Source organism: Myotis brandtii, unplaced genomic scaffold, assembly GCF_000412655.1.
Source record: "Myotis brandtii unplaced genomic scaffold, ASM41265v1 scaffold581, whole genome shotgun sequence".
In the NCBI taxonomy this organism is placed as follows: Eukaryota; Metazoa; Chordata; class Mammalia; order Chiroptera; family Vespertilionidae; genus Myotis; species Myotis brandtii.
In genome coordinates this window covers 1,657,569-1,671,903 of record NW_005370182.1, presented here as the reverse complement: position 1 = coordinate 1,671,903, position 14,335 = coordinate 1,657,569, and the positions used below count along the sequence as shown (strand labels likewise).

General features: G+C 41.9%; 1 protein-coding gene across 1 annotated transcript in view; it reads left to right on the top strand.

The window, feature by feature from the left end:
• The window catches only part of LRIG3 (leucine-rich repeats and immunoglobulin-like domains 3), a 44,763-nt gene extending 30,997 nt beyond the window's left edge, over positions 1-13,766 (top strand). Inside the window, exons 11-19 of the mRNA XM_014550085.1 lie at positions 2,701-2,772; positions 3,291-3,454; positions 5,565-5,885; positions 7,007-7,288; positions 8,224-8,676; positions 9,470-9,628; positions 11,217-11,360; positions 11,465-11,740; positions 13,105-13,766. Coding sequence (XP_014405571.1) covers positions 2,701-2,772; positions 3,291-3,454; positions 5,565-5,885; positions 7,007-7,288; positions 8,224-8,676; positions 9,470-9,628; positions 11,217-11,360; positions 11,465-11,740; positions 13,105-13,349 — 2,116 coding nt within the window. The 3' untranslated portion in view covers positions 13,350-13,766. The remainder of the gene's footprint in view (positions 1-2,700; positions 2,773-3,290; positions 3,455-5,564; positions 5,886-7,006; positions 7,289-8,223; positions 8,677-9,469; positions 9,629-11,216; positions 11,361-11,464; positions 11,741-13,104) is intronic.
• Positions 13,767-14,335: the final 569 nt, after the last annotated feature.

Below are 14,335 nucleotides of genomic sequence, written 5' to 3'. Positions count from 1 at the left end.
AACTAATATAAATTCAAAGTAAACATCATTACATAAAAGGGTACGGTCTTTTTTTTTTTTAGTTTTATTCATTTCAAACGGGCCGGATCCGGCCCGCGGGCCGTAGTTTGCCCACGGCTGGTCTAGAAGTATACAGGTATATATCTTCCTTGCCATTTAGGGGCATTACTGCAGATTATGTTGGGTTTTGTTTAGTTATTTTTTCTCAAGTGGTATATATATTTTAAACTACCATTTCACTTAGCATACTGTTCTCCAGGTCAAGTGAAATAAGCCAGTCAGAGAAAGACAAGTACCATATGATTCACTCATATGTGGAATTTAATGGACAAACTGAACTACCAAGCAAAACAGACAGACTCATAGATGGAGGGCAGGCATACAGCTCTGGAGGGGGGAGGAGAGGGGAGGACGAGGCAGGGTGGAGGGATTGAGCAAAAAAGAAAGAAAAAGAGAGAGAACTCATGGACATGGACAGCAGTGTGGTGATTGGGGGAGAGGGAAGGAGGAGGAGTTGGAAGAGGAGGTAAATGATACAGGTGATGGAAAAAATGAAATAAAAATAAAACATAATTTTAAAACTACCATTTATTATGCACCCACAACATGTTGGGCATGATGCCAGGTGTATTGTCTCATTAATCCTATGACAAGACTATTCAATAGTTATTATCATCTTTATTTTTAAACCAAGAAGTGGAGATTCTGAGGGTTTATTCCTTTGTACAGTTAGGAAGGTGACTTGGATATTAGAAAAAAACAATCCCCACAGTTCTTGAGAGTGACATTTGGAGGGTATTACCCCTACTTTGAGAGTTTTTGTTAGTTTGTTGTTTAAATATAAAATGTACAACTGCTGTTGTGTAATTATAAAACGTACAACCTCTTTCCCCCTTTTATTGTCCTTTTTCTTGTTCTCTTGCCACTAACCCATTAGTTAGCAACGGATAGATTCAGGACTCAAACCAGGGCTGCCTCTGCCTTCACAGTGTCTCTGCATCACATGAGCTCTTGCCTTCATAGTCTCTGCCACTGGCCATTCTTAGTAACACTCAGCACACAATTTTGACATGGCATTTAGGGGCCAACCCAGCGGGCAAACTATGGCCCGAGGGCCGGATCCAGCCCGTTTGAAATGAATAAAACTAAAAAAAAAAAAAAAAGACCGTACCCTTTTATGTAATGATGTTTACTTTGAATTTATATTAGTTCACACAAACACTCCATTCATGCTTTTGTTCCGTCCCTCCGGTCCAGTTTAAGAACCCATTGTGGCCCTCGAGTCAAAAAGTTTGCCCACCCCTGGGCTAACCTGTCTTCAGCTTTAGGAGAATGGGCTAGCCCACCATGATAGGAGTCAAAACTTGCATGAGCACTGAACCAACCAGCTGCTTATAACCATGAGTATATGTTTTAAACTTGGACAGTAAAAGTACAAAGTAATCTAGATATGTCCACTCTCACTGCTAAGGCATGATTATAGCCAGAAGTTTTAATATCTGTTAACTTAGACAAAAGGAGTTATAATTTAAAATATACATTTGGTTGGTGCCCTTGTTTATTCTGTGTTGAGAGTGGAGGCTGCGCTGTTTTCTCTGGGCCATCGTGCTGTCATGGCCTGGTTTACCTGTTAGCTTGTGGGAGATTTGGGTGGCTAGCCATACTGACAGGGCAGCAGCTCAGGCTGTGGTGGAATGATTGTGCAAAGCAGAATTTGGAAGGCCAGACCAGTATTGCCGGACTTACTGAAACAAGTTATTTTCAAAGGAAAACCAGCCAAAAGGGTTTGTCATCCGACCCATTCCATTTCTGGGAAAGTGGAATTAGTGGAGTATTAACCTCTGCTTCAATTTGCTAAACCTCCTTGACTCTCGAAGCCTTTTTTCTCTGCCTGTGTTTGGTACCTTCATTCTGTCTTCTGTGGCCACTTGTCTCATTCAAAATCCTGTTTGTATACTCTGACCCTTGTAAAGAAAAACAGAGTAGTAATCATTGTGGAGAGCACTTTAATTCAAACTACTTGTAAGTACTAGTTAAAAATAAAATCCGCCCAGAATATTTGCTCATTGTATAAATGTTCTGCCTCAAGTGTTTGTTTGTTTTAGCAAGTACATCTTGTCTAAACACTTAACCATCTTTACAGTAGCGAGTTGTGGGTGGCAGAATTAGGCTAGCAATTAAGCATAGGTTTGGAAATTGAAAATAATTGGGTTCAAATCGTATTGCCCTTTTCCTCCTGCTGAGCAAGGTAGCAATGCCATCTTTTGGGTTGCTGTGAGGAATAAATGTAATATACGTCAGCCACTTAGCACAGTGCGCATCTTAGGGACTATTCTATACATGCTGGTTTTCTTAAAAGCATAATTACGAGCAATTTTATTTGTGTATTGAAAATGGTTAACTTGAATAATGAGAACTTCAATAAAATTATACAGCAGGACAGTTCGGGCCTTTATGAGTCAAGTAACCTGTAAGTGGTAATGTAAAGAGAATCTTTGTCACCATAACAGAACTGGCCTCTCATACAAAGATCCTTGTTCTTCAGCCTGAACTTCCTGGTGGGTCTTTGGAGTCGACCCATCTGTGCATCTCAACACAGAGAGTGTTTGGTGAATGGAGTGGGCAGTGTGGGCCCAGTCTCTGCCTGAGGGCATGCGGTGACCATACTTGGCTCTAATCTGTGTGTGTGATTGTTTTCAGAGACCTGAGTGACAATGCAATCATGTCATTACAAGGCAATGCATTTTCACAAATGAAGAAACTTCAACAATTGTAAGTTTTCCTTTCTAAGAGTTTTCAGTTAAGCATAGAGGGGAAACCACCATGGGGTATATCATCCTAGATTATGTCCCTGTAAAATGTGTCTAGCACTTTCTTAATATTGGCCCTCTTTTATACCAGAAAACAAGAGAAAAGAGAAAAGCAATGAAGGAAAAATCCATTCCTTTTGTTACAAAGAGAAGTTTCTTGTTCTTTCTGTGATGAATTTGCATTTTAACTTTGTGAGCCCTTATACAGTACAGGGCCTAATCATAGTCACAAGTGTTCAGCAGGGAGGTGTTTTTGATCTATCAGCACTTCTGTCTCACTAGGTCAGGAAAAACAACAACAACAAAAAACTGTGCTGGTCACATTTCTTGCATTTTAAGATGGACTAAAGGATACTATTACATATGATATGTGTATTTGCTTTCCACATTCATCGTGTTGTTAATATTTACTTGAGTTTGGTTTACTTGTACAAATCTGCATTTCATACAAAACAAATTGAATGTAATTACTCTCCTCAGGCATTTAAATACATCAAGCCTTTTGTGTGATTGCCAACTGAAATGGCTCCCTCAGTGGGTGGCGGAGAACAACTTTCAGAGCTTTGTAAATGCCAGTTGTGCCCATCCTCAGCTGCTGAAGGGAAGAAGCATTTTTGCTGTTAGCCCAGATGGCTTTGTGTGTGGTGAGTCTAACTATTGCCCCTGCCTTTTAGTCATTCTTCTTTTTATGTCTCCCATTTGTCCAAATAATGGTTTTGAATAAATTTATGCTCTTTTAATAAAGCACTTATTTCTGCTGAGGTAGGTGAAAATGGATCTGTAGTTGGCTTATTATTTTAATTTTACAGATGGGAAGGAGAGTTTTCGTCATCTTCGTTTGGGCATTAGGGTGGTTTGATGGAAAGAGAATGACATTGGAGCTCCAGAGACTGGGAGGGTGTAGCGCCAGCCCGTCTACATAACTTAAATTCCCCGAACCTCGGTCTCTATACGTATGAAATGGGAACTCTGGGATCTGCGGTCCCAACTCCGGGGGTTGTTGACAGGCTCCTGTGAGCTCAGTGAAGAGACTTCACTAATCCCGGGGCAGATGCTATTTATGTGGAGTAGAAAGAGCAAATCATTAGCCAGTGAGTTATAGGCTGCTAAATTTTTTACTACTGGTGGGTAAAGCATTACAAGCAATAGGAAATTTATTATAAATAAATTTAAGGTCTATTGTTTTAGCATCTAAGCATCTCGGCATTAGAAATGTGCTTACCCAAATGTCACCTACTAGTTAGTAGATCTGGATAAAAAAAAACCACGCTTTCATCTCCCTGGTGCAGTTTGCTGCCTACTACACGACACAGTTTACTATTCACTGCCACAGAGACCTTTGTAAAAATGCGTCTATTGAACATGAAGTCACAATTTGCCGAAATTTTAGCACGTGTTTTAAGATATTCCGGAACCTAATTTTACATTGACCTTTAAAATTTTTATTTAAAACTGCTTTGCCTATGATTGTTTAGATAAGTATAACAAATATATATATATATTTAGGTTGCAGCATTAAACAGTGCCAACAATTTCTGGAAATAAAATGATGTAGCTTTTGGATCTAAATAAGCTTTTGGCCTTATTCTATAAGGACCTGAGCTATTCTCACAGTTCTCAAGTTCCCAGATATGAACTCTTTATTACTCTGAGGCATACAGTGGCGGTCAAAAGTAGGTTTACAGTTCGTATGGGCAATAATACAATAATTAATAAACAATGCAAGAATAAACTGTTCTGCAGACTCACAGCTGTAAACCTACTTTTGCCCACCTGTATATACAGTGGCTATAATGTTTTATTAACCTCCATAGTGGGGAATGAGCATTGATTTTCCAGATGAGGATTTTAGAATAATCATACAAAAGAAGAAACTGTCTTTGAGTACAACGTGCAGGCATGGCATTGGAAATTAGCAGCAATGGAGTTATCAGAGCACCTCCCTCACCCCATCTCTCTCTCTCACACACGAACCCACACAATACATTTTGGTAGATCCAAGATGTTTCCTTCTGGGTTTAGAGCATCTCTGAGAAACTGAAGTTCAAAAAGGTAACTTTTCCAAAAAGTAACAGAGAACTAAAAATAACTGTGTGGAATGACAGAGTTGCTTAGCTGTAATTATAATGTAGCCCTGACATGTAGCACAGCGGCTTGATGGATTGTCCCCTGGAAGCCAGGGCTCCCAGTGAGCGGGGGAGGTGCTTTCTCTTTCACTGCAGGCTTATTTTTTCTGCTTCCCATACAGAGTACTGTGTTTAATACGGGTTCTGTTTTTGGTAAGTGGGGTATTCATTGCTATCTTTAGTGATATTGATTATCATTATTGATTGATTTTTTTTTTCATTTTTGCTGCTCCTTATATGTGGAGGACATGGAAAGAATTGCAGTTTTCCTGATAGTAGCCTTTAAAAGTGGCCCATAAGCCTGGACATTTCTTAACTGATTTTTTTTTCTTGTATTTACATTTAAAAAGCTCAAGGGGTCTGGGATACACTGTATTCCCAAACAGCAGGCTCCTCTCAGTTAATGATTGATAAATAGATCTCTGTCTCTACTTGAAGAACGAATTCCTTTATAAACACTCCCGGGCTCTCGTTTCAACACTGGGGCGGCTACTCCATCTGGGAAACACACACAAAGGGTAAAACCTAAGCCCCTGTTTGTTTTGAGTTTTCGGTGTTCAAATCTGAGTAGCATGTGGACTCTCAAGCCTTAAAATGGTTTTGTTTCCTCCTCTCCATTATTGAACAGATGATTTCCCTAAACCCCAGATCACGGTGCAGCCAGAAACACAATCGGCAATAAAAGGTTCCAATTTGAGCTTTATCTGCTCGGCTGCCAGCAGCAGTGATTCCCCAATGACTTTCGCTTGGAAAAAGGACAACGAACTACTGCCTGATGCTGAAATGGAGAACTATGCACACCTCCGGGCCCAAGGTGGGGAGGTGATGGAGTACACCACCATTCTTCGGCTGCGCAACGTGGAATTTACCAGCGAAGGGAAATACCAGTGTGTCATCTCCAATCACTTTGGCTCATCCTACTCCGTCAAAGCCAAGCTTACAGTAAACAGTATGTGATCCGACTTTTCCTTTTGCATTTAAAGGCACCTTGTAGAAACAAAGCACCTGGTTGGTTCCTTCTCTTATTCCTTATCCTGTCCTCTGTTCTCAGCGTTCTCCACCTAACCCTTTCTGCTCCTACCTCTCATCCCACAAAATTAAGATTCTTGGTTTATTTGTATCTAAGGAAGCATTGTTTATGTCGACCCGTATGTAGCATGATGGGTAACCCAGAGATGAACCAGACAACTTGTGCTCTTTGGAGTTCACAGTACACTAGTTTGATATGGGACACCCTAAGCGTAGTGTTAAAGCGTACCGCCTTTAATGCCGAGATCTGGATTTGAATTCTGCCAGTTCTGCTTACAGCTGTGTGACTCTGAGCAAGTCACTTAACTTCTCTGTGCCTCCATTCCTACATCTGTCAATTAGGGATAATAGTACCTACCTTATATAGGTATGATAGTCATTAAGTAAAATAATTTGTGTAAAGCACTTAGCAGACTGCCTAGAATACAGTAAGTACTCAGTAAAAGCAGTGAGTGTTAGCTGCTCTTAGTAAAAGAAGGGTATCATGGTTGGCTTTGTATGGTAGGTATACAGTTTACAATGGGATCCTTGCCACTTTGTCATTTAATCGTTTGTATCTTCCCCTGTGAAAGATTTTGTATATGATTTATTAATGCATTCCACAAATGATCGCTGAGACCTGACATGGAACAATTTTGAGTTTAAGTTGTAGGACAAAACACATTTAAAGTCATGGAGTATTAGAGTCAGGAGGGACTTAAAAGAAAAAAAATATGGAGTGGTCAGGGTACAAAGAGATAAATTGATTTGCCCAAGATCTCACAGATAATTACTGAGGAAACTGGAAAATAGCCAAAAGACCTTCAGTCTGAAGATCCCGGCGACCTGTGTTTTCTCCTGACCCCATCATTTCTGTACCTCTGTAACCTTGAGGGAGTCACTGAATCATTCCATCTCAACTTTAGATTCCTTGTCTTGTAATTAGAAATAACCCTGCCTTACCTCTGTCAGGGACATTTGTGAGCATCAAAAACAAAAGGCGTGAAAACGAGCCTCTAAAATGCTACAGTGCTAACGCCCACATTGTGTTTCTGATTTCAGTGCTCCCTTCTTTCACCAAGACACCCATGGACCTTACCATCCGCGCGGGGGCCATGGCGCGCTTGGAGTGCGCCGCCCTGGGGCACCCGGCCCCGCAGATAGCCTGGCAGAAGGACGGGGGCACAGACTTCCCTGCCGCGAGGGAGAGGCGCATGCATGTTATGCCTGAGGATGACGTGTTCTTTATCGTGGATGTGAAGATAGAGGACATCGGGGTGTACAGCTGCACAGCCCAGAACAGCGCAGGAAGCATTTCTGCCAATGCGACTCTGACTGTCCTAGGTAAGTGGGTATTTTCAGATTCTGTGATATAAATTAATCATAAAGGTACGAGCTTACCCAGAGACCCTCAGTGTCAGAGCTGTGAGGGTGAGAGATGGCCCGAGGACACTGCCCTTTCCTGGGAACAACAAATGGCTCCTCAGACTCTTTGAAGTCAGGAGTGCTTCACACCTTCCAGGCCACAGCCAGTGAGACGAACCCGCACTCTCTGTTTCTAGGAGCCGGAGATGCTTTCCCTGTATTGCAGGGTTCACCCACCCCTGCTCTCCCCATCATGCCGTCGCCACTGGTTCTCAACACTACAAAGAATGTCTGACATAATAAATACACGAACAAATTGGGAAGGACCTAGTGTCTTTTCTCAGCTTACCCTACCACTCTGGAAATCAGAGTTTGTTTTTTATCTTTTTCCTAAACAAACACTTTTTTAAAAACGTGAACATGTTAGTCATATGTATATCTCTAAAGGAGTTAAAGTAACCTCTTAACACCACATAATAAAAGTAAATCATTTCCAGAATTTTAATATATGCCTGGACACCTGGCACTAGAAAGTTTCTCTTTAAAAAATTAAATGTTCTGATTTATTTTTATGCATCAACACACTCTTGTGCTCGAAAATATTTTTATACATTTTCTGTTTGTGAAAAATATGCTTTTGCCCCTCTTCCACCGTTCCTCAACCTTGTCAGGAGGGAGGGAGATTGAGGTTAAAAAATAGTAAATGTTATCCTTACCTGGTGTTATGAGAAAATGACACCTGGACAATGAAATGAAATCCCACGAGTTGTATATGTTTAGGCTTTAAAAGAAACCTGGGCATTAGTTTATGGGAGAATAAAATTTCACCTTTCACTTTGAATAAATTCAAGTGCTAGGTCTTATGCAAAGCCTGATTTCATTGAAAAGATTAAAGACATAACTTGTCATTTCAGAAACGCCATCATTTTTGCGGCCCCTGTTGGACCGAACTGTAACCAAGGGAGAAACAGCCGTCCTGCAGTGCATCGCGGGAGGGAGCCCTCCTCCCAGGCTGAACTGGACCAAGGACGACAGCCCGTTGGTGGTCACGGAGAGGCACTTTTTCGCAGCAGGCAATCAGCTGCTGATCATTGTGGACTCAGATGTCAGCGATGCTGGGAAATACACCTGTGAAATGTCGAACACGCTGGGCACTGAGAGAGGCCACGTGCGCCTCAGTGTGATCCCCACTCCGACCTGCGACTCCCCGCAGATGACTGCCTCATCCTTAGACGATGACGGGTGGGCCACTGTGGGCATCGTGATCATAGCCGTGGTTTGCTGTGTGGTGGGCACGTCGCTCGTGTGGGTGGTCATCATATACCACACAAGGCGGAGGAATGAAGATTGCAGCATTACCAACACAGGTGTGTAAACAGAAGCTTGGCATGGGGTGTAGCAGTCGTATGTGTGTGTGTGTTTGTGTGTGTGTGTGTGTGTGTGTGTGTGTGGGGGAGTGTGAGATCCCGGGGTAATTCTCTTCCAGAATGTGTGTCTTGGAGTCCGAGGCCATGTCAGAAGGGTGACTCATTTGTTTCAAGCTGCAGAAATATGGTTAGCTAAAAATAGCACCCTGGCCCAAAATATAGCCCGTGTTTAAAGATTAATACTTTTTGTGAAAACCTCATCCGAATATCCTGTTGGCTGTGAGATCCCGTGGACATCATAAGAGTTCAGTAGCCTAACTCCTTCCTAAGATGCTGATGGAGAACCAGGACCAGCCCCTTAGCTAGGAGGTTTATACTCCGCTGTAGGTTTTGGTTTTGTCATGTGTGTGCAGGAGTCTAGGAAGGACACTACTTATTAGGGAGAGGCCTATGTGCAGACTCCTATGAGGAGTAAGTCAGGACTATCACAGAAATCAAGCTTGATTCCAGAGCTTAGGTACCACCCCATGAAAATCCTTAAGCCTTTCTTTTTAAACACTTGTTGCTTTTGAAGTCTGGGAGGGGCATCCCACGGGCGATAAGGTAGGAGATGAGCTCAGGCTTCCCAGAGCAGCCCTGACTTGCCTGCCTGCGCGCTGCACAACCAGCTGGTTTTGCGGGACTCGGTGATTTGAATGCACAGAAACCAAAGCAGTGCATGCTGTTCATCGGGGAAGCCCGCGGGGCACTTGAGATCCTTCTTGGCTAAGAGAGTGCTGCTGTTTGATTGTAGATGAGACCAACTTGCCGGCAGATATCCCTAGTTATTTGTCATCTCAGGGAACGCTAGCTGACAGACAGGATGGGTACGTCTCCTCGGAAAGCGGAAGCCACCACCAGTTCGTCACTTCCTCAGGGGGCGGATTTTTCTTACCACAACACGACAGCAATGGTAAGTGTTTGAGGTGAACATCTTTGCTCTGGGCTCTCAGAGAGGGCCGTTTTGAAATAACCTGATGGAAGATTCACATATAATATTAATTTTCACCAGAAACGGATCTGAGGACATGGCCTAAGGTCACTAGTAAAGCTAAAATTGAATACATTTTTTCTTACATACGAAAAAAGCTTTGTTTCTGACAATGAAAGGAGACAAGTAGGTTAAGTAGAATTTAATTCCTCCATGCAGTGTATTTTCTTTACATTGTAAATATGCTTTGGTGCCCTGAATGTTGTCCTTATTAAATGGCATTGGCTGGCTTCGTGCACGGTCTTGAAAGTCAAATGATTTAAAAACACCTTTATTAGAGAAATCTAATTCTGACTCTTTGCTTTAAGAACTGTATGGTTTTAAGAAAAAAAAAATGGAGGCAGCATAAGTAAGATCACAGCCTCAGTTCAAGAGCCACTTCTGACACTCCGTGTCTCCTTGGACAGTTACAGTACTTCCTGTTCGGTTGTTGTGAAAATTAAATGAAACGGTAATGGAAAACTACTTGGCACATCTTAAGGGCTCAGCAAGTGGAAGCTATTGACATTATTTTCAAACATTTTGGCACCTTTTCCGGCAAGCGTTTATTGAGTGTCTGCTCTGTGGGGGATGCCACACTTGGGAAAGAAGAGTATTTGTTTTCAGTTTTACAGTTTAGTCAGTGGTGAGCAAAACTTCAACTAACAATGACAGAGGGCTTGGTAAGGCAGTAATAGCAGATAGATAAAAGTGGATGTTCCAGTTACACTCATTTGGTTGCAAAGAGCAGAGGCCCACTTTCGTTCACATGTAGCAGGGTTTACCGAAAGGACATTCATGGAGGTCTGCATGAAAGGCTAAAGGGGCAGAGCCGGAACGTAGCAGTGCCCCGTCGCCTGGGTGCTGGGGCCGGAGGTCGATCTGCTCTCGGGGCCCTGTAGGGGTCACCATCATTACCGAGTCACATTCCGCACATTTGCTGTTCTCTGAGCCACCCTCTGACTGTCCAGTTCCCCTCTTCCAGGCACATGGCTCATCAAGGCACCTCCAAACCCTCACCACATCTCTTGCCTTTCACCTGCTGGGTCCACGGCTAACTGGCATCTCGTTTCTGAGTTGTTTAGCTCAGATCCTCACGATAGGAGTTGGTTTTGGCTGAGCCCATCTTTGCTCGGTCACTGTGAGAGGTCATTGGTTAAGTGCCAGTGTGTGGTCCTGATCACTGGCTGTGGCGGAGGGACAGTGCTGCTGGCACCCTGTGGTTCAGGTCCCAGCGCTTTGCTGCAGTCCTCATACACAGACCAGTTTCCCCTGCCAGCAGGTGGGGCCAGCAAACAGGTTAGCACACCTGGTACAGTGGTTCATCAAGTCCCTGTTAGTGAGATGTCACGAGTTTACCCAATCCGTAGGCTTTGATGCATTTTTTTAAAAACCCTAAATTTCTGCAATTTTTTTCCTTTATATGATGCCCTATCCAAAGTCTGTAAACGTGGAAAATGCCCAAAGTAGAGAGAGTACTGAACAGTACTTGGATACAATGGGTTCAGTGACTAAGATATCTGTTTTAAAGGGACATGTCATATTGACAACAGCAGTGAAACCGACGTAGAAGCTGTCACAGATCCATTCCTGTGTCCCTTTCTGGGACCCCCAGGCCCTGTGTATGTGAAGGGGAATGTATATGGGCCGGATCCCTTTGAAGCCTATCACGCAGGTATGTGGTCTTCCTACCCGAGTTCTGTTTCCTGCAAGGTTTCTACAAGCGCTAACTCTCTCTCCTTCTGATACTCTCTCTCCTTCTGTCTCAACATGAAAAAGGTTGCAGCCCGGACCCTCGAGCTGCTTTAATGGACCACTGTGAGGCCAGTTACATAAAGAAAAAGGAGTGCTACCCATGTCCTCATCCTCCCGAAGAATCCTGCGAACAGAGTGGCAGTGACATAGGCTGGCCCTCCCACGTGAGGAAGTTAATCAGCTCTACTCACTCTCCACATGAAGGACCTGGCCCGAAAAATGTGTGTCCAAACAAGTCCTCTTTAGATTTTAGTCCAAGTTCAGAGCCAGCACCAATTACCTCAAGTAATTCGTTCATGGGTAAGTTCATTCAGTGGTGAGATACCTTGACATGGGACTCCTAGCCCACGTTGCGTGTGGGAGAGCAATGAGAGAGAACTTCAGATGCTGAGCGAGTGAAAAATGTCTTTGATTTTTAATGGTTCTGTTATGACATTCTATTTGTTAGTTTACATATTTCTAAAAGCAGAGTCAGGCATGGGGGATTTTACTTGATTATGCATTTAGTCCATAACGAAGCCTTAGGAGCTTTCTGGGTAGCGCTGTGTGTGGCACCCTCTAGGACACAGGAGTTTCAGGAGTGACTTAGGAGCTCAGTCTCTCAGCCATGTGGAAAAAGTGGTTTTGGGCTACAACAGCCTTTGGGGTGGAGTTGTGTGCACTGCATGATTGTGGTTTGGATGTCTGGTGGTTTATAACTAAACCTGCAGCTGAAGGGTAGACGGCGTCCTACCTGGCAACAACTAACTGCTCACCAGCCAGGCTAGACTACCTTTGGCAGAGGAGACCAGCAGAGCCTTAAAGCCCCCAGTGGTGGTGGTCGACGCCGGCTGGCACCAAGATTCGTGTGCAGACTTCTTTCGTCTGGTGCCTGGAACCAGCGCGATGGAAGAACTTAGGTCATCTTTTCACTGAGTGGAGATAGGGGAAAAGAAACCACAGCTTGTCTCGTTTGTTAAGAAATAGAATTTTAAAATATTTTACCCAGCTATTAAGACATTTTATATTTTGTCACAGTATAATTATTTATATTCCTTTTGGGGGAAAAAATGAAAATAATATCTTTTATGAAACTCAGGCAAGAATTTGAGTCAATTGAATAAAATTGTGCTGCTAAAAAGGAAAGAATATGACCTAAGGATTATTTTAAAAGATGCTTTATTCAGGCACAGTTTACTTGTATGTTACTGTCTAAACTTGCCCTTCATGGAGACTGTGGGCTCTTAAGTCCTAAAGCAGGGTTTTGAACTTACATTGGAGAACTTCATTGCTCAATGATAAATATTACTATAAGTCATAGAAGTGATAAGAAATGGACACATTAAGTGGATATATATCTATATCTCTATCTATCTATCTATCTATCTATCTATCTATCTATCTATCTATCTCTGGGATGTAGGTATCCTGTCATCTAACACTTCACAGGGCCTGCCTGGGGATCTCGGGCATGCACCCCAAGTGGGATCTCTTTAAACCACAAGGAGTTCTGTAAGTTCTGTCTCCATAACACAGATACACATACCCCCAAGTACCATAATGTGGACTTGTCGAAAATGTTTATTCATGTTCATGGGGCAAGGTGCTCCATTTGAAGTGCTTTCTGATGACTTCATGTTAGCAAAAGGTGCCACATGCTCAAGGGGTTTCTTTGTTTCTTTTAGGAACATTTGGAAAGCCTCTGAGGAGACCTCACCTAGATGTCTTTTCAAGCTTTGGACAGACGTCGGATTGTCAGCCAAGAGCTTTTCACTTGAAAGCTCATTCTTCCCCAGACTTGGACTCTGAGTCAGAAGAAGATGGGAAAGAAAGGACAGATTTTCAGCAAGAAAATCACACATGTACCTATAAACAGACCTTAGAAAACCACAGGACTCCAAATTTTCAGTCTTATGACTTGGACACATAGACTGGATGGGACCAAAGAGTTCTAATATACTACTACCTCAAGTGGACTTTTATTTAAAAGAGAGAGAATCCTATGTTTTTAAATGGAGTTATGAATTTTAAAAGGATAAAATGTCTTATTTATACAGATGGACCAAAATTACCAAAATTTATAAAAATTTTATACTGGGAGTAACTTTCATATAAGAATTTCTTTTTAAAGTATTTTATAACTTTGTTTTATGCAACAACAAAAAAATCTTGTGTAAATTAAGGGTATAAATCCATGACTATTTTATGTATTTTTATAATGCCGGATTTCTTTTTATTGAAAATAAGTACTAAAGCAATTTAAATAATACCTGTCTTGTACTTTTTTTGAATAGAGGTCACTTCATTTTACTTTGCACATTACATTTAATAAAATGTATCATTTTGATCCCAAGTGTCATCTATATAATAGCATTTTTATTGTTTTCAACACTGTGTAGGCTTAATTATTTCATATTATCATGTCTCAAATTGATGAAAATTATATGCAGCACATAAAAATACGAGCAAATTCAACCATTTTGCTTACCTCCCAGGGTTGTAATATAGACTCAAATCAGATTAGTGTATGTGAAAGCATATAGTAAGTGAGAAGGAGCTGCAAAGATTCAAGGTATGTTAATTTGCTTCTAATTCTTCAAACAAAAGATTTGTTATACTCTGGTGTAATATAGTACAACCATCATTGCTAAGTCACTGCCGGAGCCATGAGTCCTTAATTATAATAATGCCTTATGTGGTCTAATGCCTTGTGCTTTTCCAAATAGTTTCACATTCACCATCCCTTTAATTATAACGAGGGTGGTTTTTTGCACATTTCTGTAGTTAAAACAGCTAAAGTAGATGTGGATTTTCATCCACTATTCCAGGTTATAATAGGATGCTGGTAGAATTCTTTGCTGTTCTTACTGATTTTCTTACAGAAAAAGCTATTCTAAGCTATCCAGCAACATTCTT